Consider the following 24,506-nt stretch of genomic DNA (forward strand, 5'->3'; position numbering starts at 1 on the left):
TCTGCTGCGTTGGACGCATGCGATGGGAGTCAGGCATTCACATTGGCGTTGGAATAAGCATCGGCATCGCATGGCATGGCATTGTATTGCATAAGTCATAGAGCGTATGTACGTACGCATAGCGTAGCGTCCCCGACGCATAAAAGTCGGTAAATGGAATACAGTACAGAACCGCCTTTGAGGGATGGCTTGATCCGAAGACGCTGAATTCAAGAAATGAATGGCTCTGAATTTGATCTCGGTGTTCATTCTTCTCGTCGTGGCTGCAAGAAGAATACTCCTGCCTCGTTACTTCACAACGCTCGATTGCCCGGCAGTTGGAAACCAAGAAAACGCCGGGTTTGACGCCGCTCTGCTCTGGCCTGAACTCATGCAAATGCAGGACATCGTACCTTGATGGCGTGCCTGGTTGATAGAAAGCAAGGACAGATTGTCCCTTGGCTCCCACCATGGTCAGAAGCACTTCCCACCTAGTCAATTTCTCTCACAGCCAAACAGCTCTCCGCTGGCAATTCGACTCCTTTCTAGGGCCTTGCCACACGTCTCGTATTCCCAGCAGCCCCTGACTAGCAATGATCAATGACCGACCTAGTCCTCCTCATCCCATCCTGCTACAACGGCCGCCCATCCGCTTTTCACCCGCGCCACGTCGCGTCCCGTGTTCGACCTCAGCTCTCGTGCTTTAGTGAGGTCATCCTCATACCAGCATCGGGCGACGTAATCGTCCGCTATGGTGACGAGTTGCCCATTGCCTGGGATCCACGCGCAGCAGGTGACTTCCTTCCTGTGGCCGTTGATGAGGGGAGTGCCATGGTAATACATAGGCGTGGCCCCTGGATCGCTGCTGTGCAAGGCAGTGCTGTAGGTAAAAGAAGTCGGCTTTCTCGAGGCAGCAGCGCGTTGTGCGAGAGAAGGGTGGGGGAGGTGGTTTGATGCACTTGAGGCGGTGGTTGAGAAAGGTGTTCGAGCAGCTTTCGCGAGGTATCGTTCGTCGGTGGGGAAGAGGACGGCGCAATCCTCGCCTGTGCCTGCAGCCAGCAGTTCCGTGTGCTCGTCTGTCTTAGGGCGTAGGGAAAGTTTATCGTAGAATGACCCGAGGCGCAGTTTCTCGTGGCGGAAGCCATACAATGGACCCAGGCCCGCGCCAGCGCTGCGAGAGCCTTTGATCGCTTGGATTGAGGATAAATTCATTTCTGGTGAGCCGCCAAGGACAAGATGGGCGGTGGAGTAAGCATAGATGGTATTGTCCCGGCAAAGAGTGTAGAGTCTTGAGCCATCCGTGCTCATCACTATGGACGTGACGCCGAAGGGCCGGGTAAGCTCGTGACTCTTGGGCTCTGCTGTCGCTGAAACAGGAGTTGGTCGACCTGATCGCTGCTTGTACGACGCTCGCAGGTCCCATAGCTTGATGATAGCGTTGTGCTCGGAAGCCGTCGCCAACATATGCGGACGAGTGTTGCTAATAAATGCGCAGGCTGTAACTGCAAAGTCGGCTTTCGAAGATAATGGAACAGACGGACGCTTGCTGTTCATCAGCTTGACCTTGTCCCAGGGCGTATGCGCGCCGACAATCTCGGTTTGAGGTTCGACTTCTCTGCTGTTATTGAGAAAGTGCGGTGAGCGCGTCAGGGGCTTCACCTTTAACGATCCCAAGGCGTTTTGTGCACAGCGTAGATCCCACAGACACACGCTTCCGTCTCGAGAACACGTCGCCAGTATCTTGTTGCCCGAAGCAGGTTGCCATCGCACATTTTTGATAGAGCCAACATGGCCAACCAGCGTATGCGTGCCGGTACGGGTGTTCATGTCGATGATACGGCAGGTCTGGTCCCCGGACGCCGTAGCGAGGAAATGGTCGTCTGGCGAAAACTGCATATCCATGATGGCGTTGTCGTGAGGGATCATTCGACCTTCGAACTTGAGAGAGCCATCATAACCCTCCACATGTGGCCACGCTCGGTATATCTCGATTTGGCCATCTTCGTTCCCAATAGCGACAGACTCTTGCTGATGGAAGCTCGTCGCGCAGAAGGGCAATGATCGTTCCCGTGTGGTGTTGGTAGAGTTGGTGAAGACGTCGTCTGGAAGGGTATAGAAGCTTCCCGTCTCATGCTGCCACAGTTTGCTGTCGTTGGCCTGCCGAAGAAACCCTCTAGCACCTATTTGCCTGGACAGGTAACCCGCAGAGCTGCTGAGAGATGGGTACCTAGTCGTTCGTGGCCGATATGCTAATTCGTGTTCGCCCAAATACTCGTCATCTTCTTCGTCCTCATCTTCGTCGGCGTCGTCGTCCTCGTTCAACCCAAGGCATGTCCCGACAGAGCCCTTTATCCCTATCGAGCCCCCTCCCGTATCCCGTGCATTAGCTCGGTTGGCAGGTGATTTCGTGACCGGCGAAGAAGGAATTGAGGGTATGGAGCTGAAGGAAAGTCGTCTCTTCTTTGCAGGCGGTCCGTCTCCCTCGTCCGCTGCGAATGTGACTTGGTTGCCCTTGGGACGGCTGTTAAGGTTTGCTGCGGACAACTTCTGCAAGGCTTTTCGAGACGTCCGGACTGACTTGTTCTTGGTGTCTTGTAGTCTGGGATGGAAGAATTTGTGGAAGCGGTTCGGTGTGATAGAAGGGTTCTTCTTTACGCGGCTACTCCGACGAGGACTTCTGGCTTCGGTGGGCGGAGCAGGTAACTTGTCCAAGCGGACACGTCTCTCCGGCGTAGTCTGCTCCATTGCGATTGCAGGTTCTGGATGACCGGAGATATAATTCTAACACTGATGGGCGATTGCTCATCTGGCTCAAGTAGACAAGCTCATAGTGGTCGATAGCGAGAGACGGGCGAGGACGAGCGGAGTATGCAGGAGCTGTGGTAGAGATGGAAGCTGCTGGGTGGCAAGATATGGCTGAAGTGGTAGGTCCGAAGTAGATGAATGGAAGCTCTGACGTTGAAGACCAGCCTCGCGTAGCTTCGCGGTACGCGTGAACGTGCCGACCGGCGCGTTGCCGGCCAATTCCAGTTAAAGCTTAGGGGCGAGGAGGGCTCTACCCGGCGTTTAGGCGAGCCTAACCACCAACGGCTACTCCACGCCGCTAGCTGAATGCTGATTGGCGGAAAGGAATTTCTGCATGAGTTTGCTCCGCAGCCCGCAACTCGATCCAAAATTTTGTTTGCTGCCAGTTCCTGCGATTCCACGCTGGTTGAGGCTGTCGTGGATAAGCAGACACACACACCGCTGATGTGCTAAGACTGCACGACAAATATTGCTCCCTCCTCAAAATGGCTTCCGCGAAGCGCAAACCTGAAGCAGCCCCTAGCAAACAGCCCAGCAAGAGACCAAAGACGGATCTCAGCTCGAAGGCAGAGGCTTCTGTCAAGGAACAAAAAAAAGACCAGAAGCCGAAACAAGCCTCGGTTCTTACGAAAGAACAACCTGCTTTCCCTCGGGGTGGTGCAAGTCTGCTGACTCCCTTGGAACGAAAGCAAATCCGAGCCGAGGCAGCACGAGATGCGGATCGAGAACAGAAGCCGACAGAGGATCTCTTCGGAGGCGTGGATAGAGCGCTCGATAGTGAGAGTGATAAGGGTGAGAAGGTGAAATCCGAGATACAGCCGAAGCGGCGCGAGCGGCAACGAACGAAAGGCAAGAAGAAGCCCGACTCTGCTGCGGTCAGAACGAAAGCAGAAGTTCAAATCGGAGGCCTGAGCTACAAACGAATCACTACTGCCTCCCTCATCCTCGCCCAGATCACATTCATAAGCCCGCGAACTCTGACCGTCGCATTGCCCAACAATCTCGTGGGGTATGTGCCCTTGACCGCCATCTCCCCACAGTTGAGCGACAAAATCCAGGGTCTGCTCGAGAAGAATGACGATGAAAGGGACAACAGCGACGATGAGGAAGAGGAGGATGACGATATCTCCTTGACCAACTACTTCCACCTCGGTCAATATTTACGAGTGGCCGTCACTTCTACCGAGCAGGAGAGGCGAGGACAGACGTCGTCGGCACGAAAGCGAATTGAATTATCTGTGGAACCGGCCTTGACCAATGCAGGCCTGAATCGTCCGAATCTCGCCATTGGTGCCACAGTACAGGCTTCAGTGAGTAGTGTCGAAGACCACGGCTTGGCGGTCGATGTCTCACTTGAAGATGACCATGTCCGTGGCTTCGTCCCCAGCAAACAATTACCAAGCGGCTGGTCTCTTCCGGACATCAAAACTGGTGCTGTTTTTCTATGCCATGTACTGGACGCCGGCTCCGACAACAAGGTCGTCAAGCTTTCCGCTGACCTCTCCAAGTCGGCTGCGCTCAAGACTGCCCCTTCCGTCGACACGTTTCTCCCCGGTACCAAAGCCGAAATCCTTATTAGCACCATGACCGAGGCCGGGCTTAGCGGAAAGATTATGGGGATGCTGGACGTGACTGCTGATGTTTTACACTCCGGTTCTTTCCGAGACAGGGAAGCCTTCCTTGCGAAATTCCAGGTTGGAAAGAAGATTGCCGGTCGCATCATTTACAATTTTCCTCTTTCAGACAATAAAAAGCTGGGGTTCTCAGTGCTGAGGAATATTCTGGACTTGACGGATGTCCCAGAGTCGACCGACGCGGGTGCTGGAAGACTTGCATTATCGTCTACTATCGAGGCTGCCTCCGTGATTCGTGTTGAGCCGGGTCTGGGCGTCTATCTGCAGTTAGACGAGCAAAACATTGGCTTTGCTCACTTATCCCGGTTGTCAGACAAGAAGCTGGACGCTATTTCTGAGCTCAGTGGTTCCTTCAAACTTGGGTCTGAGCACAAGGCGCGGGTACTCGAATTCAACCCGGTGGACAACCTCTACATCGTCTCGCTCCAAGAGAGCGTGCTTCAACAACCATTCCTGCGGTATGAAGACGTCCCTCTTGGTGCAGTGGTCAAAGGAACAATCGAGAAACTGGTGATCGGAGAAAGTGGAGTTGAAGGCCTGTTAGTGATACTTGCGGAAGGTATAACAGGCTTTGTTCCCAAGTTGCATCTGTCTAATGTCAAGCTGGATCATCCGGAGAAGAAGTTTAGAGCCGGTCAAGCCGTTACTGCCAGAGTTCTGACCAGCAATCCTGCCCGGCGCCGCCTTCGACTCACCCTAAAGAAAGCCCTCGTTACCAATGACCAGAAAGCTTGGCTGCGGTTTGAGGATATTGAGGTCGGAGATTCTACGGTAGGGACACTGGCAAAGGTTGACGCGCTCGGCGCAGTTGTTCGCTTTTTTGGATCTGTCAAGGGCTTTCTCCCTGTGTCCGAGATGAGCGAAGCCTACATCAAAGACGCGAGAGACCACTTTCGGGTGGGCCAAGTCGTTTCGGTGAGCGCTCTCAGCATCAACGCTGCCGAGAAGCGCATGACCCTGTCGTGTAGAGACATCAACCGATCAAATGCGTCGATTGAAAGCTCGCTGTCTCGCCTGCTTCCGGGTATCATCACTAATGGCACCGTTTTCGAAAAGTCCGAGAATGATATTCTGTTGCGCTTGGAAGAAAACGACGCCATTGCACGGCTTACCCTGGACCATGTCGCCGATGGGTCGCTGAAAAAAAGGCAATCCGCCTTCAGCAATATCCGCGTCAACCAAACGCTGGAAAGCATCCTCATTCTTCAGGTGCAGCCAAAACGACGAATTGTGCTGATCTCGAACAAACGGAGCCTGGTCAGCGCAACACGGGCCGGCATGTTTCTCAAAGGTTATGAGCAATTACAACTTGGTGTCGTGGTGACTGGATACGTCAAGAACATCACAGAAGACGGCGTGTTTGTGGGCTTTGCTGCTGGCATCACTGGCCTCATTCCCAGAAGTCAAGTATCTGAGGAGAGTGAAGACCAGGAGAACTTCGGCATGACCGAGATGCAACCCGTTACGGCCAAAGTGCTCAACATCGAGTATAAGGGTGCCGCGCCCAGGTTCTGGCTAACAATGCGTGAAGCTGGTCCAGTGACGAAGTCTGAGGTCCCACCCACGGAGCCGGCCTCGTTCAAACTTGTGAATCCCGTCGATGCCAGCCTCACGATTGTCACTGATGTCTCAGTCGGCATGAAAACAAAAGCTAAAGTTATCTCAGTCAAGGACACCCAAATCAACGTCGAGCTAGCAAAGGACGTACAAGGACGCATTGACGTCTCAGAAGTCTTCGACGAGTGGAAGGACATCAAGGACAGGAAAAAGCCGCTGAAGCCGTTCTATCCGCAGCTGGAATTGACCGTTCGTGTGCTTGGTGCCCATGACACAAGAAACCATCGGTTCCTCCCCCTTACGCATCGGAAGGGGAAGAATACCGTCTTTGAGCTGACATGCAAACCAAGCTCGATCGCGACCGAGAAGCTGCCCCAGTTGGCGTTGCAAGATATGACGGTGGGGTCATCTCACGTCGCCTTCGTCAATAATATCACCGACGACTGTGTCTGGGTCAACATCTCGCCTACTATTCGTGGCAGGATTCGGACCATTGATATCGCGGACGATTTGTCTCTGGCCGCTAACTTGCCTCGCAACTTCCCTTTGGGCTCCGCCGTGCGCGTTCGCGTCCTCGCCGTCGATCCTGAGAAGGGACATCTGGACTTAACAGCCCGGTCCGACGGTACTGCAGGCTCACTGGACTACGGTAATATTGCCCTGGGGCTTGTCCTTCCAGGTCGGGTCACCAAAGTCACCGATCGTAATATCTTCGTCCAACTCAGTGAGCACGTCGCTGGCTCAGTCGAGTTGGTCGACATGGCAGACAACTACGACGAAGCCAATGCTGCCAAATACCAGAAGAACGATATCATTCGAGTCACCATCGTGGCTGTCGATGTACCAAACAAGAGGGTTAGCCTCTCAACAAGACCCTCAAAAGTCCTCAGCTCTTCGATGGGAGTCGTGGATCGAGAGATCGCCTCTGTCAATCGAGTCGCCGTCAACGATATTGTTCGCGGGTTCGTCAAGAATGTGAGCGACCAGGGGGTCTTCGTTACACTTGGCCGTGGCGTGGTAGCGTTTGTTCGGATCAGCAATCTGTCAGACAGCTATCTCAAAGAATGGAAGGACCATTTCCAGCGGGATCAACTAGTCAGAGGCCGGGTCATCATGGTTGACGAGGCTTCTGGGCAGATTCAGATGAGCTTGAAAGAGTCAGCTCTGAAGCCCGATTTCAAGCTGCCTATCACGTTTAACGCCTTGAAGGTCGGGGATCTCGTGACGGGCCAAGTTGTCAATGTCCAACCCTTCGGTGTCTTCATCCTTGTGGACAACTCTGAGAAAATCCGTGGGCTGTGTCACCGCAGTGAAATCGCCGAGCAGCGAGTCGAAGATCCCGGCAACCTATTCGCAGTAGGAGACAAAGTGAAAGCCAAAGTGCTGAAACTGGATCCTGCGACTCGCAAGGTCAACTTTGGCATGAAAGCGTCCTATTTTAACGATCCCACTGAGGAGGAGGCAGAAAGCGACGCTGACTCTGAGAGCCAAGGTGGCGCAATTCTCGACGCCGAAATGCCGGACGCCGAGGCCGATGATAGTGGGTCCGACGACGAGGTAGATGAACCCGAGTTGGGGGACGATGACAGCCATGTGGGTGGAGACGACGAGGTTTCAGACATGTTAGACATACAAATCCACCCAGATATCAACGACACCGAAGATGAAGATGAAGACGGAGCCACAGCCATGTCCGCAGAGGCTTCGAAAAGCACAGCTCTCTCCGTCGGCGGTTTCGACTGGACGGGTCTTCGACCTGCACCAGCAACTTCGAGCAAGCGTCTCGCAGAAGCATCCGACTCCGACGCCGATACTCCCAAGAAAAAGCCCAAGAAGAAAAAGAACCAGCCAACCATGGACGTGGACCGCACCGCCGACCTGGATGTCAACGGTCCTCAATCTGCCGACGATTTCGAGCGCCTTCTCCTTGCTGAGCCCGACAACTCCGTCCTCTGGCTCCGGTACATGGCCTTCCACCTCGATTTGGGCGACATTGACGCCGCGCGAGCAATCGGAGAACGCGCCCTCCGCACCATCACCGTCGGACTCGAGGACGAGAAGTTCAACGTATGGGTAGCTCTGCTCAATTTGGAGGTCCACTTCGGCGACGACGAAAATGTCGAAGAGGAGACGTTCCGTAGAGCATGTGAAGTGAATGACCAGCAGGAGATTCACGCCCGTCTGGCCAGCATCTACATCAAAGAGGGCAAGTTCGGCAAGGCGACCGACCTGTTCGAACGCATGATCAAGAAATTCGCCCAGGACCCCAAAGTCTGGGTCAACTACGCGTCCTTCCTGCTCGACAAGATGGGCGACAACACCGGTCGCGAAAAGGCGCACGCACTCCACGCCCGCGCCCTGCAGACGCTTCCCAAATTCACGCACTTTGAGACGACAAAGTCGTTCGCCCGCCTGGAGTTCACGTCCGCGCACGGCCTGCCCGAGCGGGGCCGCACCTTGTTCGAGGGCCTGATTGCTGCGTTCCCCAAGCGCGTGGATCTCTTCGACGTGCTGCTCGATCTGGAGATGAATGTCACCAAGGACGACGAGCAAGTCCGGGCTACGTTTGAGCGCATCTTCACACTCAAGTTGAAGCCCAAGCAGGCGAGGAGTTTCTTCAAGCGCTGGGATCGGTTTGAGACGGACAAGGGGGACGAGAGGCGCGTCGAGGCTGTCAAGGCCAGGGCCGCCGCGTGGGTCAAGGAGAACGCAAATGCGAAATCGAGTGACTAGGATGGGGAATGAGGAAGGTTTATGGTGGGAGTCGCCTACGTGATGGAGACTGTTCGTGCATAGAAGACACCCAAGTAGAACGTAGATACGGAGTACATTATCAGCCACTGGCATCAGCACTCACCCGGCACCAGTAAGCTCATCATTAGCCTTGCTCGGCGATATTGTTTTTGTCCAGAGAATGAATTTAGCGTGAGAATCTGTCATTTATCCGCCAAAGGGGTATCTATCCAAGTATCGACCGCGTTAGGGGGCAATATCGTCCCAGGTCCTCGCCTCCAGGGTATCTAACATATCCAAGCATCGACTGCATTAGCCAGAATATCGTCTCAAGTCCTCGCCTCCAGGGGATCCACTGTATCCAACCATCGGCCGCATCAGCCGCAATATCGTCCCTGGTCCTCTCCTCCAGGGTATCCCCAGGGTATATATATATATCTCTTTCTAAGATATGAGTAATAGTAGTAGTCTGAGAAATTCGTGTAAATCCATCGCTGCCAACAATGCCAACAAGGTCAATAGGGAGTCAATCCCACGGGCAACGGTAACCGTCTTCATCTCCTGCCTTTCTTCCCCCCAGCAGTACTGGTGCCCTGCTCTTCAATCACCCTCTGCAGCATCTCCCTTGCCTGCCTCTCGCGCTTAGTGAAGCCGCCGCTAAACGTAGGATGCACGAGCTTCGCCGAGTTGGCGTGCTTCTCGGCAAACTCCGGCCCTTGCCAACCTTTGTCTCGACAGCACGCGACGGCTTCCTCCAGCAGGCCCTGCCCAATGCCCTTGCGGCGGTAGCGGCGCTTCACCGTCCACGCGCGGATCTGCCCGACGGTGGGGGCTGCATTTTTGCGTGATCTGCCGCCGCCGGGTGACGGGTCGCGAACGCCGCGCAGGACGATCGCCCCGATGACTTCGTCGCCGTAGCGTGTGAGGAGGATGTCGTCGTGCGAGCCGACTATCTCGGTGTCGGAGTGGGAGTCACCGCCACCGCGCCCTTCGTCGAGCCACTTCCACGTCCCCACCCGCTCGGCCTCGAAGATGTACCCGCCCGTGAGCCACCTCACGGTGATGAGCACGGCCATGAGGATACCCGCCGAGGTGGTCCCGACGAGTGCCCAGTCCGAGTACGACCCCTTGTAGAGGTTCTGGTAGGCCAGGCCGAAGAGCAGGACCAGCGCGCAGAGTGTGAGGGGGTGGAATATGATGGCCGTGGAGGCCAGTTGGCGTTGTTGGGCGACCGAGTCGGCGATCAGGTGCAGGGCTTCGACGCGGTCGTCGTCGGTCGCGGCAGGCTTGGTCGTGAGCTCGGGGAGCGAGGCGAGTGCGGCAACGGTGGAGTCGTCGTCATTGTTGGCCATTTCTGAATGCCAGTAGGAGTGGCACTGTGGTGAGGGGGCAGTAGAATTGAGAGTGCCTGAATTCCCTGGACTCGTCCAGTCCGCTGGGTGGAGGATGTCTGGAGGATTTGCGACGGACGAGGTATGTTCGAGGTCGAGGAGGATCAAGTTTGCTCGGAGGGTGGTGAAGAAAGCTGTGTTTGGGCAGATGATCTGTTAGAGAGCTGTTTCCAGTGCGATACTCTTACTATTGTCGTGTGGTGTGCTTGCTCACCGGCAGAAGTTTTGAACCCGGGGATGCGGTCACGGATCGCGAAAGCCCGGGAGCGCCCAACCTCCTGGAACAGGGAAGTCGAAGTGGCCAAGAATATGGCCGACTTGACCGCGAGGAGCGAAGTGGGCGCAGTCGCGGCGGAGAAGGCAGGGCTTGGCGGCGAGGGAGGAGAGAGGTAGAGGTGGTCAGGAAGACGAAGGGGGTGGTGGTGATTCTGATGGTGCCGGCCCATCGAGAACAAAATTCGGTGACGCTGCCAAAACTGGCATTGGCATGTTCAAGCAAAGCACCGAACCAGCGGCAACGGCGGGCCACAAGCTCGCGTGGCCCCCGAATCCAAAGTGACAAAAACTCTAGGGTAGCACGCGGGCGGGCAGCGCGTGGCCCGAAAAGAAGAAAAGGAGCGCCGCCTGGAACCAAGCGGGCTGCCACCTGGGGACCTACAGCACCAGGCAGAGGGCGAGGGGAAAAAAATAATAATACGAGGGGAAGAATATCGGAGGTGACGAGGGGCGACGGGGTGGATATTAATTAGCAGGAGTTTGAGACGGGCACGTGGACATGTTCTTCAGAGGCACTGGCCCGAGAGGATGGTGAACGATCGATGACTACGGAGTAGGCGTCACGCTGGTTTTGTACTCATCTCCATCGTCGCTCAGCATCGACGATGGGTACAATCCTCCCCTCCCGTGCCTGGGCTTATCGTAAGAGGGGTTTGACACAGTGCCAAGCGCCCCCTGATAGCGACTGCTGATACAGAGACCGCCGCGATTGGGCTCATGGTTGATCTTGCCCTGTTCCTGATCAGAGAACCAACCATAACAAGCCTCGCGGGCTGTCGCAATTGTATTCTCGGTAAAGCTAACCAAGCCTCGACTCTTCTTACACAGTAGACACTTGCACACGTCAAGTGATGGGTGTGGTGTTGAGTGCGCCTGACCCACTGGTCGTGAGTCAAAACTATGCGTGCCACGACCTGACCGCATCTAGAACTGCGTTGGATGCAAACGGTGCTCGACCAAGGCTGCGTTGTCGCGTGCCCCCTAGTATGACCGGCCGAACAAGCACCATTTCTCGGCGAGATTCGAGCACTGAGGATTGGTGCACTTGGTGACTCCCTTCTCAATCCCTTCAGGCTGATCGAACGGAATGCAAAGACTCTTTGCACCCATACTCGGAGCACGATCATCTTGGGCAACACCGCTTTGTTCCTCAGCTTTGCGTGCGCTCATATCTTTGATTTGGTCCTCGCAAGGCTCCGTCAGGCAGTGGGGGATCAAAATGACATTCTTGTCGTTCAATGCCGGGACGAATTCTTCCCAGTCTGTGATTTTCTTGATATGTGACCTGAATTTGGCATCGGCTCGGTCGTAAAGATCCTTCTGGATGGTGTCCAGGAGCTCGGGAACTGCCGTGTTGAGTTCACTGATAGCGATCTGACCTTTGCTCTCGGCTTTAGGAAGGTCTCGACGGGACGTCGTGACAAAATGGCCCTTACTCTCTCCCGGTCCAAACTCAAGGCGCAGCGGGACACCCTTCAACTCCCAGTCATTGAATTTCCACCCCGGAGAGTATCCCTCTCGGGAGTCAGCTTGGACCCGGATCTTGACGGCCTTGAGCACTTCTACAAGTCCATCAATCTCCTTGTACAGTGCCTCTCTGTCTTCTTCGGTGGTCTTGGCCGTCACTCCAACGGGGACAATAACAACCTGAGTTTCGACGACTCGAGGAGGGAGCACCAGACCCCGATCATCACCATGAATCATGACCATGACGCCGATGACTCGAGTCGACAAACCCCAAGAATTTTGCCACACAAACAGTTGGTTCTTCTTGTCTTCTTCCGTCTTCGCGTTGGGATCCTGGACCGTGATGCCGAACATCTTGCTGAAGTTCTGACCCAAGCAATGCGATGTGCCTCCCTGGATGCCCCGACCCGTGGCTGGAATGTATCCTTCGACGGTTGTCGTATACAGGCCTCCGGCGAATCTCTCCTTGTCTGTCTTCTTGCCCTTCATAACCGGCACCGCCAGCAGCTCTTCGTAGACTCCGGCATAAAGGTCAAGGATCTCCAGCACCTCCTTGCCGGCCTCTTGTTCAGTCAGGTGCGCCGTATGGCCTTCTTGCCAGTGAAACTCTCGAGTACGTAAGAACGGCTGAGGATGCTTGAATTCCCATCGCACGACCGAGTTCCATTGATTGAGCTTCAGAGGGAGGTCGCGGTGGCTCTGGATCCATTTGGCATAGTATGGGTACATGACGGTTTCGGAAGTAGGGCGGATCGCGATCTTCTTCTCCAGCTTAGTGCTACCCCCGTGGGTGACCCAAGCAACCTCAGCAGCGAAGCCTTCGATGTGGGACTTTTCGCGATTCAGAACCTCCTCGGAGACGAACAGTGGGAAGGAGCAGTTCTTGACCCCCATCTTCTTGATCCTCGAGTCGAACCAAGCTCGGACTTCGTCCCAGACGTATTGAGAGGCTGGCTTGAGGATATAGCACCCGGAAATATCGTAGTAGTCGAGCATGTCTCCCTTGAGCAGCACTTGCTGGTACCACTCTGGGAAATCGACGTCCTTGGAGACATCAATGCCTATCAGGGCGGCGCCCTCCATCTTCTTCTTCTTTCCTCCACCTCCTGCTTTCTGAGGCATCTTAGCTTCTTGCTTGCCAATCGGCTTTTCAGGTTTCGCCTTCCCCATTTTGCCTTCACTCTCGGTTTTCGGCTCTTTCTCGCGCGTAGGAATTTCGGTCTTGGAGGGGTTTCTGGAGTGCGACATTTGGTCAAGGGCTTGTCGTTACAGAAAAGCGAATGGTAAATTGATCAGAGGTGGATTGCGCTCAACAGCCACCTTCAACCGCTGGGTGAGTGCCTCGCACGGTGAAGAGTTGGGGGACAATGGATTTCTCACTCTTTGGTGACCTGACACACAACCAAATGTCCGCAGTCCAGCCCCGCCGACGCGATTGTGAGTCGAAAGTCGAGGTGGGGATCAATCCCGTGACACGGGAGCAAATATTCCTTGGCATGTTTGGCGCGTCTTCAGTTGATAAGTCGCGTGTCCCGACCTGATGAACTGATGGCCAAATGAAACTGGGGCTGCAACATGACAATGGGCCAAGAACGCAACTGTGCGTCACGATGCGTCGCGGTCCTTCCACTTCAAAGAAAGCGTGCAGGTTGTCTGAAGAGGAGACACTGGTGTTGATAGGTCTTCGGCCGCCGTCACGACTCTTCTCATCGAGTCCGAGGCCGGTATATCTGAAGTCGCCTGCGCTGTGGAACGGTACCATCAGCCCGTCTTCTCACATTCTAAAAGGCTATGCGCACGCGAGTAAAAGCTGACAGCCTTGTCCTCCGTTCAGCACGTGCGTGACATTCACCAAGGGACGGGCAAGCCAAGTTCCGTGGGAATGTGCTTCACGTGCCTTGGCGCATTCACCTCCATAATGAGATGCGCCAGGTCTCGGCAAACCGATCCTTGAGGCATGTCTCCCGTTGTGGGCGGGAACCATCAATCTCGCTATGGTTCGCAATGGTGCATCGGACGTGGTGTCAGGGCCCGATCAAATCCAAATCTCTCGCCTCTCACAACAAGAGCTGGCATGCGAACAATCCGATTGGATAGGTCGAGCCCTACCTTCCTACCACAGTATACTGCGCGATGCAACCTTGCTCGTACCCGCAAGAACATGTGGTGATGCCGCTCGGGCGCTCTCTGCTACTCGCCGACCACCTGTCAAGAATGATCCATGGGCGCAGCACGTTGTCCGATGGTCTTCCGCCAAGTCCTGCCAAGCCGGCGGACTTGACTCTCGCTGCCAGGCGAACCAAACGGATCACTTGATCGAGGAACAAGGCGATATGCCCCGATTGGGAACGAACCAACCGTCTGGCTCATATCAAGAACGTGCGCTCGCTTTTCCTGCCTTCTGTTCGACCTGCTTGCAGCCGCCACCATATAAATTCATATTCCTTCAGACTTTTCCAGGCCATCTCAGCCGCCAAGCCCGCTGGAGTTACAGCCAAGCTTCTCGAAGCCGAGAATGCTGCTTGAAGTTGCTTCTCTTGTCTTGGGATGTGGGTTATCTTGGTCTTGGCTGTAGCTTTGCCCCGTCCTTCGCGGGCGACAAGCCCTCTGAACCATGTCTAGATCAGTCCCGCTCCTGGGCACAGCCCCCAGTGCGGCGACGGCGTTGCCCGAACCATTGACAACAACCTGCTGATGGAGCGTTCTGCACGGATCAGTTGCGTCTAGTAGAAGAAGAAAGCGATGGTGGTCGCGTTCGATGGGGCGAGTCAGCAACCTCGAATCCGCTACAGCCGTGGGACACCTTTGCCGTGCAAGCGATATACTCTTTTCTTAGCGTGACAGCCAAATATCGTTCGACATAAAAGACCTGTCCAACCCTCTGTCTCGAACCTATCCTCTGTACCCGATCAAACTCAACAAGACCGATTGAGATCGCCGCTGGGCACGATGGCAGTCCTCTCCGAGTACAATTATGTCTTTGCCATTGGCACCTTGTTTGCCTTGCTTGATGCTTACAACAACGGCGCCAGTGAGTTCACAGGCGTACCTGTTTAACTCTGAGGACAGTACTGACTGGTTTGACAGACGATGTTGCAAACAGCTGGGCTACCAGTGTCTCGTCACGATCCGTTACCTACCAACAGGCCATGGTCCTCGGTGCCGTTTTCGAAATGCTCGGAGCCATCACCGTCGGTGCTCGGACCGCCTCCACGATCAAGAACAAGATTATTCCCCTCGACGCCTTCCAAGACAACGCCGGTGTTCAGATGCTTGCATTCACATGCGCCCTTGCAGGTGCCTCAATGTGGGTTATGTGGTGCACTCGACATTCAGCTCACGTCTCCTCCTCCTACTCACTGATCTCTGCTGTCGCTGGCGTCGGTGTCGCGACCGCCGGAGCTGCTCAGGTCGAATGGGGCTGGAACGGCGGCCAGGGCCTGGGTGCCATCTTCGCTGGTCTGGGTCTGGCCCCACTAATTTCTGGTGGTTTCGCGGCGACCATCTTCATGCTCATCAAACTCATTGTGCATCTCCGCAAGAACCCAATGCCGTGGGCGGTGTACACCTCGCCCTTCTTCTTCCTCGTTGCCGGAACGATCTGCACGCTGTCCGTTGTCTACAAAGGTTCACCAAACCTTGGCTTGAACAAGAAACCCGCGTGGTACATCGCCTCGGTCACACTCGGCGTTGGTGGCGGTCTGTTTGTGCTGTCCGCCATCTTCTTCGTCCCCTGGCTGTACGCTAAGACCATCAAAAAAGATCATACCATTCGATTCTGGCACCTGCCACTGGGTCCCATGCTCTGGAGGCGACCAGCACCTGCCGAGGTCCATGAGCATGCCAACGTTCCGGACTACGCTGTCATTCAGAAGGATCACGACGATGACTCTACTCACTCCAGCGAAGTAGGTGTCAAGGTCGGAGGCAATGTAACCAAGGTCGGCGTCCAGGCTACACCAGAGAAATCATCGCACGACCGAAGCCTCGCTGAGGCTGAGGCTGCCACTCCACAGATGTCCTACAAGGAGCGCGTGGCCGAAGCTCAAGCGCGGTTCCACGCCAAACTTCGCAAGAAGAGAGGTCCTCTCGGCTGGGCCATGCGCATGCTGCACAACAACCCCCTTGCTCCCGGCGAAATCTATGAGCTGAAGAACATCAAGATCATTCTCAAGCGCATTCCCGCCATGATCACGGTCGCCGCTCTCTACGGCGTCAACTACGATATCCACGCTGCGCAGACTGGTATTCACGGCACGCCTGAAGGCCGCCGTATGGAGCGAGTGTACTCTCACGCCACCAAGTACCCCAACGAGGTGGAGCATACCTACTCGTACATCCAGGTCATCACCGCCTGCACTGCCTCGTTTGCCCACGGCGCCAACGATATCGGCAACGCAGTCGGACCCTGGGCGGTCATCTACTCGGCCTGGAAAACCGGTGATGCCGCCAAGTCCAGCGCTGAGGTTCCCATCTGGCAGCTTGCCGTGCTCTCTGCGACACTCTCGGTCGGTCTGATCACCTACGGCTACAACATCATGAAAGTCATGGGCAACAAGATCACCTACCATTCACCATCTCGCGGTTCTTCCATGGAGATGGGCGCCGCCATCACCGTCCTCCTCTTCTCGCAATACAAGCTGCCCGTCTCTACTTCCATGTGCATCACGGGCGCGACCGTCGGCGTCGGTCTCTGCAACGGCACCTGGCGAGCAGTCAACTGGCAGCGAGTCGGTCTTTTGGGCTTCTCCTGGCTCATGACCATTCCCGTTGCTGGCACCCTAGCAGGTTGTATCATGGGCGTTGTCCTCAATGCTCCTCACTTCCTGTCGTAGACCTGGATATTTCGGCTTTCCTCTCAAACGGCACTTAATTCACACAAGGTTACAGATATGTCCTGCCTGTACCCGGGTACTCCCGATTTCCCCCGGTCGACCTGGGTGAGACGTCATATAATCAGGGGTTCTTATGAACGGACATAGGTGATGATGACTACTATAGCAAGAATTATCCCTAATGACACATTTCTGTACGATGTACACACACGCTTGTCACATGTCTGCATGAGTAGTAACCTAGTGGCTATGCTAGAACTTAACTTGGCATTCGGTTCTCATCAAGTACGGTATGATCATATGGTTGGACCAACCATGGAGATAGTATTGAGTCATTACTCCAAACGGAAACTACGAACCATAAAGAGTATGCTGCAGTTGCGCGGCTGCTGCCTGCCGACGAGGCATGGCAAGGTAAAAACTGATTTGATTTTTTTCAGGTCCTCTCGCTTGCTCTTTCTGTGTCTTCTACTATTTAAATGTCGGCTTGTTTGCCGCGCGCAGGAACTGTCGCCCTTACAATCACCATTGCCGACAGGGACGGGTTCTTTACACTATGTCGTGCTCGCCTATGCCACAGCGCACAGCTGTCGCCGAGCTGCTGCTCGTATCGCCAATAGCACTCAACCGGCTTGACCTCTCCTCGTCGAGAAGACGCCGAATCACGCCCACAGCCGAAGCAACGTCCCCAAGGAGAGTCGCAATCATCACCAGGCCCGGGGTCATAACCCCTTCGCTCAACAGCATAGATCGCTCCAGGTTCCCGCATCCGCTTGGATGGTCCAGTCGGGCCGAGGTGGCTCATATCGGTAAGGACTTCGTACTCTCTCCTACAGAATGGCAATACTAACATAGTGGTTTAGACCAGCGGGTATCTCTTTACAAAGCCACCACCGTCCCCAACTCGCTACACCAAAACATGGCAACACATGACCCCCAAGAACCACCGCCGGCGCGGCACCTCATTTTTTCCTTTGACCTACGGGAAAAGTTCGACCCCTCGAGTGATCCCGAAAAGCGAGACATTCTCTGGAACATATTTCCCGGAACCATTGGCATTGGTAGCGACGGGTGGTTCGTGTACCTTCAACTACGCACGCTACCGCCGAAACCGTGGCCACTTACCGTCGCCGGAGTTCCACTTTACCTCCACCTAAAGCTCGGCCAAAATCCCCTACCACCAGCAAGGCCTGTCTCTTGGAAGAATGGCTCCATCGCTGAAGACCAAGATGGGAAGTATATGAAGGATTGGAAGCCGCTCTTCCTTGCCATCAAGGACCATTTCCAGGACCTCCGCATCCCCATTACAGAGGTCATGTATCTTGGCAACGTGGTGGTCATTGTCTTGAAGCACCGCGATACTGATACCGACACACTGCCGTGCCGCGCAGCGAAGATCGGCTGTAACTACTTGTTCGAGGATGAAATGGGGAGACCGTCGGCACTGCACGCAAGCCGTCTTACTGATCCTGCTCCTGGGAATCCGGACGTCAGCCAATACGACACTCTGCAGCCAGGTTTGAGGGTGGCATCTTCCTACCTGCCAAGCAGCTCCGCCACATTTATGTCGACGACAACTGGCGTTCTTCTGAGGGACGGAGTTGGCAATGAATTCATGACTGTGGCCGCCCATGGCTTCCCCAGCCAATGTGGGACGCAAGTTTTTCATGCGTTCCCGGGTATCGGCCGCGACGTTGGCGAGCTCGTTATGGAAGTTTCTCACACAGACATCGCCCTGGTTAAGTTGAAAGACACGGAAAAATTCTCCAACATCACCTTTGAGAGCGATAGAATCCCAGAGCCTATCCAGCTCAAGCAATTGGCTCCGACTGCCAGCTGTCCACGCTTCAGTCTTGTATGCCTCGATTCACCCGATACAGGCTTCATCGAGGGCCAATTCATGTGGAGCTCGTTCCAGGCAATCCCTAGTGACGACGAATCAGCAGAACAGGACTGGGTCTTTACGACCTGGAGCTACATGGGCCAAGACGCAGCAATGAAATTTCCTGAAGAGATGTGCGGTAGTTCTATTTGGAGCGAGGACGGGAATGTCTTGGGCTTTTTCAGATACGCTCCAAAGGAAGGGTTGATGAAGGATTGGTGCGTGGGACTTGCCGCTGATGAGCTCATCAACCGAGGCTATACGCTGGTCAATACGAGGGATAGAACATAAAGTTCTGAGTCGTTGCAAAGTGGTCAGCGCTGTGCTCAGGCTGACCAGGGCAGGGCGCAGGACAAACTGGCTGGTGCTCAGGCTGGGAAACGGATATGGACCTGGAAGGGATTAAGATTCGGGAAGGTATGCTCTGTGTAGGTGACCGACACAAATACGTGTCCAACAGAAGTCGTCCAGTGCATCCTTTCTAGCTCGTTCGCTGCATAACCAAATCTTCGCAAGGCCGGTCTCATTTGAAACCATGTCGTGTTGGCCGTCCTCGAAATCACCTCGTCTTTATCGCTTCCTCAAGTATGTGAAAGGGTTGCATAGACAATAACGTGGTCCTCGAGGTCGTTTGTCAAGCTAAGTCTGTCCTGGTCGACGAATTGCAGCAGGCACATCGTGTTGGGCATGGCGCCGGCTACAAAGGGGAAAAAACTCCCAAGAGCACATGGTTGCCCGTCGAAGCAGGAGGGGTGGGGTCCTCGCAGATATCGAGCAGAGGCCGTAAAAGACCGCTGTTGCCCATGTTGCTTTTTTTTAGGAGACATTGCGTAGAACGAAGAGTAATCTGCCGCTCATGAGACGGTATCGAGGATGCCTTCCAACAACGGTTAGCTCTCCGGGCGGTACCCGCCTTTTATGTTAGCCACGAGCAGTTAGTTGCCTAGGTAGGTGGCAGCTTTGCTGCAGAAAAGCAGCAAACATGCCAAGGCGTCTATGATAACGGGCACGTGATGATAAGTCTGCCCGAAGTGCGTTCTCCATGAAGGCGCGTCCCCGTACCTGCGACCGTCAGGATATTTTCCTCAACCCCCCGTCAACAACATCTTGTGGCTTCTAACCTAAACAGCTGACAATCTTAGAGACACCTCGCAATGGCTGGCATCTTTGAGGGCTCGCGCATCGGTGGGACTCTATTTCTCGGGGGCACAAAGCTCAGCGGGCAGGACATTCGAGATCAAAATGTCCTCGCGACGCAAGCAATCGCCAATGTGGTCAGGACTTCTTTTGGACCCTCAGGTCTGGACAAGATGATGGTCGACGACATTGGCGATGTCACAGTCACAAATGACGGCGCTACGATCCTGAGTCTCCTCGACGTCGAGCATCCGGCCGGCAAGATTTTGGTCGATTTGGCGCACCAGCAGGACAGAGAGGTCGGTGACGGAACCACGTCCGTCGTGCTTGTCGCTGCCGAACTCCTCCGACGAGCGAACGAGCTCATGAAGAACCGAATACACCCCACTGTCATTATCACTGGGTATCGTCTGGCGCTACGAGAAGCGGTCAGATACATGCAAGAGAATATCAGCACAAAAGTCGAGTCCTTAGGCAGGGAAAGCCTGATTAACATTGCAAAAACCTCAATGTCGAGCAAGATTATTGGCGCGGATGCAGACTTTTTTGCGAACATGGTGGTCGACGCCATGCAGGCGGTTAAATCGGTCAACCAGCAGAAGAACGAGATCAAATATCCTGTCAAGGCCGTCAACATCCTAAAAGCGCATGGCAAGAGCGCCACGGAATCAATCCTGGTCAAGGGCTATGCACTAAACTGCACAGTTGCATCGCAGGCTATGAAGACGAGAATCACCGATGCAAGGATTGCCTGCCTGGACGTGAACTTACAAAAGGAACGGATGAAGCTTGGAGTCCAGATCACCGTCGAAGATCCCCAGCAGCTGGAAAAGATTCGAGAGCGAGAAGCAGGCATCGTCTTGGAAAGAGTAGACATGATCCTCAAGGCTGGTGCCAACGTAGTCTTGACCACGAAGGGCATCGACGACTTGGTGCTCAAGCTCTTTGTGGAACGTGGCTGCATGGGTGTCCGAAGATGTAAGAAAGAAGATTTGAGGCGAATCGCAAAGGCCACCGGAGCTACCCTTGTCAGCACGCTATCCGACCTGAACGGCGATGAGAAGTTCGAGAAGGAATTTCTCGGTCACGCCGACGAAGTTGTTCAGGAACGAATATCAGATGACGAGTGCATTCTGGTGAAGGGCACCAAGGCCTTCTCTTCGGCATCGATCATCCTTCGAGGCTCCAACGATTATCAGCTCGACGAGATGGAGCGTTCAGTGCATGATTCACTGTCTGCCGTCAAGCGGACTCTGGAGTCAGGCAGCATAGTACCTGGTGGTGGCGCCGTTGAATGCGCGCTGTCTATCTACCTTGAAGAGTTTGCCATGACCGTGTCCTCGCGCGAGCAGCTGGCTATTGGAGAGTTCTCCCAATCGCTTCTGATTGTCCCGAAAACACTGGCGGTCAATGCCGCGAAAGATGCTTCCGACCTGGTGGCTCAGCTACGTGTGCGGCATGCGCTGAGCCAGAGAGTCCAGGAAGGCGAAGCCAATGAAAGAGAAAAGGATATTGCGAAGAAGCGACAGTACAAGAACTATGGTCTGGATCTGATGCGAGGCAAAGTGACAGATGTCGTGAAGATGGGTGTCCTCGAGCCAAGCATGAGCAAGGTCAAACAGCTCAAAAGTGCCGTCGAGGCCTGCATTGCCATCATGAGGATTGACACTCTGATCAAACTCGATCCTCCCGAGTCACGAGACGACGATGGCCACGGGCACTGAAGGGACTCATAGTCACTACGCACAACCCAAGGCACAACGCAATAAGACGCGTCACGATCGATATGAGGATTATGTCTGATCTGCCTCGGACCTTCAATCCCTCCCTCCAGTCTGGCCAGGGACGAAGAGGACGGTGGGGACTTTGCTGCAGCGGCCAGTATGCGTGTCATGATTGGGGTCAGAAAGTGGCCCACACTTTGGACCTCGAGCCCGCTGCTCGAAGGTCATGCTGTGGTAGGCAGAGGATGTCCTCATGTGGTCGGGAACGATGTCAATGTCTGATGACCAATGTGGCGATGGTGAAGGAGCGCGTTGCTGGTGAACGAAGCGTGCCCAAATGGAAAAGAATGCAGGCCAATAGAGATGCATTAACATCTTCTCTCGGTCGTGAAGCTGCTGATAGTCCATCTGCTGACGATGCGCAACACTGAGCGAGTACCTCTGTACCTAGCGTCTTGCAGCCTAGCGGAGACAGAGCATACGCATATCCACAGCCGCGGTTGTGAAGCACATTTGCAGGCACTTTCCTCGTCCTCCTCTTCTTCTCTTGTTCTATGAAAATCTTGTCAGCTCCAAGAGAATTTTGTGTCAAGTGAGCAAACTAGTAGTGCTACCTCGTGTATCGACAAGGCCGACCCAGCTTTGCGAACCCCTCTTTGCGACGTAGTCTGACAAGGCTGAGCCAGCCTCGCGACACCCCTCCTCGCCACACAGTTTCTCCAACTGCGGGACATTTTCTTCATCATTCAGTCTCTCGCGGCACAGACCAGATCCTATCTCTATACAATTCACCACTCTCTCTGATAAAATCTACCCACCATGCCCGGCGAGGTCATCACCACCATCTCCCCCACCACCAACAAACCGATCCTCACCCGGCATGGCCTGTCGCCGCCAGAAATCCTCCAACTCGGCACCACGGCCCAAGCGGCGTTCAAAGCATTCCGCAAATCCCACGCCTCCCTCTCCAGTCGACAACAGATCATCGCAAAAGCACTAAGCCTCGTACTCGAGAAGCAAGATGTTCTCGCCCGCGAACTGACGGAACAAATGGGCCGGCCCATAGCGTACACAGCCAAGGAAATCACCACGGCCGTCAAACGCGCAGAGTACATGAACAGCATTGCGCCGGAGGTTCTGTCGCAGGACGCCACCATCCCCGGCCAGCCCGAAGAAGGGTTCAAGCGCTACATCACGCGGCGGGACCCCGTGGGCGTGGTTTTGGTCATCTTCGCGTGGAACTACCCTTACCTGATCCTGGTGAACAGCCTGATCCCCGCGCTGCTGGCAGGGTGCAGCGTGATTCTGAAACCGAGCCCGCAGACGCCCACGGTCGTCGAACACGTCGTCGACATCTTCGCCCAGGCGGGCCTCCCGCGCGACGTGATTCAGTACCTGCACTGCGGCAACCCGTTGGATCTGAGGCCGCTGATCACCTCCGAGGACGTCAACCACATCTGCTTCACGGGTAGTGTGGCCGCGGGGATCGCGATCCAGACGCTCGCCGCGACGCGGGTATCATGCTCGGTCGGGCTAGAGCTGGGCGGCAAAGACCCCGCGTACGTGCGCCGGGACGTGGACGCCGCGTGGGCGGCCGAGGAGATTGTCGACGGCGCGATCTTCAACTCGGGCCAATCGTGCTGCGCGATTGAGCGCGTGTACGTGCACGAGGATGTGTACGACAAGTTCGTCGACGCAGCGAAGACAATCCTCGCGGGATATCGGCTCGGCGATCCGCTGGACGAGTCCACACAATTGGGCCCCGTGGTCTCGCGGCGCGCGGTGGAAACTATTCGCGCACAAGTCGCCGATGCGCTTGCCAAGGGCGCAAAAGATGAGACTCCGCAGGGAGTCGAGTCCTTCACTTCGCCCCAGGGGCCGAGCGAGGGGAATTGGGTGCCTCCTACGTTGCTGACGCACGTCAATCACAGTATGGCTGTCATGCGCGAGGAAACGTTCGGCCCCGTCATACCCGTCCAGAAGGTCGGCTCGGACGAGGAGGCCATCGCGCTGATGAACGATAGCCAGTTCGGCCTGACGGCGTCGATCTGGACCAAGGACGTGGCTCGTGGGGAGGAATTATGTGGCCAGGTCGAGGCCGGGACCGTGTTTGTCAATCGTGCGGATTTTCCAGCCCCAGACCTCGCGTGGACGGGGTGGAAGGATTCAGGTAAAGGCGTGACCTTGAGTCGGGTGGGGTTTGAGCAGTTTGTCAAGGTCAAGAGTTATCATGTCAAGGCGTATCCGAGGTGAGGTGATCGTCGCGTGCGGAGGAGTAGGAGGACCGAGGACGAGTGGCGAGGACGCGAGTGGGTACCGAGTTACGAGTATCAGGTACGCGAATGAGAATGTAACGACACTACTTACAGAAAGGGGGTGTCGTGTCCGAAGTGGCGGGAGGACAGACCAGACCAGAAGGCCGCCGCCCTTGAGCACGAGCAGCTCAGTATGAACAAGTCGAGCACGAGCACCTCAACATGAAGAAGATGGAGGTGAAGACGAATGTACGGATCCATTGCATTGCGACCTCACAGAGTCAGTAATTACCGTACCCACCACCGTCTAAGCAAAGTGCAGCACCTGAGCTATCAGACATATGTACTTGACCGGGCAGTCCGAGTCACGGAGTATAGGGTAGGTGTTGGCGGGCTCCGACAGGAGCCGGAGTACAAGAGGCACGAGGCGTATGGGATACATGCATGCATAAATGCCCCCAGGAGTTACACGACTACTGTAGTTTAAGTACGCTGCACAGACGGGTAGACGGGTGTATAGATCTATAGGTAGATACAACCGGCCGGCCAATGCATCCAAAACCCCAGGAGATGCACGACTTGTCGTGGTACAGTACGCTGGATAGATGGATGTACGGCTAGATAATTACGGAGTACACAGATGGATGCAGAATAGATACATATACATGTAACGGGCCGCCATGCTGACGTTACACACTACATGATTAGTTACTCAAGCATACACTCATTGTTACAGTCCTCTAATCAGTGGTGGTTTGACCATACACTCATTGTACAGGCCTCTAATCCGCCGTGTGGTGGTGGTGGTGGTGGTGGTGGTGGTGATGTGGA

The 24,506-nt window shown here is 55.0% G+C and overlaps 8 protein-coding genes across 8 annotated transcripts; 5 read left to right on the forward strand and 3 right to left on the reverse strand.

The window, feature by feature from the left end:
• Positions 1-588: 588 nt before the first annotated feature.
• A1O7_08801 (uncharacterized protein) lies at positions 589-2,724 on the reverse strand (the record flags this gene model as incomplete). Its single annotated transcript, XM_007762790.1, has 1 exon — positions 589-2,724. The coding sequence occupies one exon, from the start codon at positions 2,722-2,724 to the stop codon at positions 589-591; it is 2,136 nt and encodes a 711-aa protein (XP_007760980.1).
• Positions 2,725-3,269: 545 nt separating this feature from the next.
• Positions 3,270-8,708, forward strand: A1O7_08802 (uncharacterized protein; the record flags this gene model as incomplete). Its single annotated transcript, XM_007762791.1, has 1 exon — positions 3,270-8,708. One exon carries the CDS (start codon positions 3,270-3,272, stop codon positions 8,706-8,708), a length of 5,439 nt encoding a protein of 1,812 aa, XP_007760981.1.
• A 554-nt stretch (positions 8,709-9,262) lies between these two features.
• Positions 9,263-10,545, reverse strand: A1O7_08803 (uncharacterized protein; the record flags this gene model as incomplete). The annotated part of the gene is made up of 2 exons (XM_007762792.1): positions 9,263-10,233; positions 10,314-10,545. 2 exons carry the CDS (start codon positions 10,543-10,545, stop codon positions 9,263-9,265), a joined length of 1,203 nt encoding a protein of 400 aa, XP_007760982.1.
• Positions 10,546-11,356: 811 nt separating this feature from the next.
• Positions 11,357-13,090, reverse strand: A1O7_08804 (prolyl-tRNA synthetase; the record flags this gene model as incomplete). The annotated part of the gene is made up of 1 exon (XM_007762793.1): positions 11,357-13,090. One exon carries the CDS (start codon positions 13,088-13,090, stop codon positions 11,357-11,359), a length of 1,734 nt encoding a protein of 577 aa, XP_007760983.1.
• A 1,701-nt stretch (positions 13,091-14,791) lies between these two features.
• A1O7_08805 (uncharacterized protein) lies at positions 14,792-16,677 on the forward strand (the record flags this gene model as incomplete). Its single annotated transcript, XM_007762794.1, has 2 exons — positions 14,792-14,873; positions 14,930-16,677. The coding sequence occupies 2 exons, from the start codon at positions 14,792-14,794 to the stop codon at positions 16,675-16,677; spliced, it is 1,830 nt and encodes a 609-aa protein (XP_007760984.1).
• A 556-nt stretch (positions 16,678-17,233) lies between these two features.
• Positions 17,234-18,850, forward strand: A1O7_08806 (uncharacterized protein; the record flags this gene model as incomplete). Its single annotated transcript, XM_007762795.1, has 2 exons — positions 17,234-17,486; positions 17,541-18,850. The coding sequence occupies 2 exons, from the start codon at positions 17,234-17,236 to the stop codon at positions 18,848-18,850; spliced, it is 1,563 nt and encodes a 520-aa protein (XP_007760985.1).
• Positions 18,851-19,713: 863 nt separating this feature from the next.
• Positions 19,714-21,420, forward strand: A1O7_08807 (T-complex protein 1 subunit alpha; the record flags this gene model as incomplete). The annotated part of the gene is made up of 1 exon (XM_007762796.1): positions 19,714-21,420. One exon carries the CDS (start codon positions 19,714-19,716, stop codon positions 21,418-21,420), a length of 1,707 nt encoding a protein of 568 aa, XP_007760986.1.
• An 819-nt stretch (positions 21,421-22,239) lies between these two features.
• On the forward strand, positions 22,240-23,673 carry A1O7_08808 (NAD-dependent aldehyde dehydrogenase; the record flags this gene model as incomplete). Its single annotated transcript, XM_007762797.1, has 1 exon — positions 22,240-23,673. The coding sequence occupies one exon, from the start codon at positions 22,240-22,242 to the stop codon at positions 23,671-23,673; it is 1,434 nt and encodes a 477-aa protein (XP_007760987.1).
• Positions 23,674-24,506: the final 833 nt, after the last annotated feature.

This window comes from Cladophialophora yegresii (genome assembly GCF_000585515.1).
Source record: "Cladophialophora yegresii CBS 114405 chromosome Unknown aczIN-supercont1.6, whole genome shotgun sequence".
NCBI classification, from domain to species: Eukaryota; Fungi; Ascomycota; class Eurotiomycetes; order Chaetothyriales; family Herpotrichiellaceae; genus Cladophialophora; species Cladophialophora yegresii.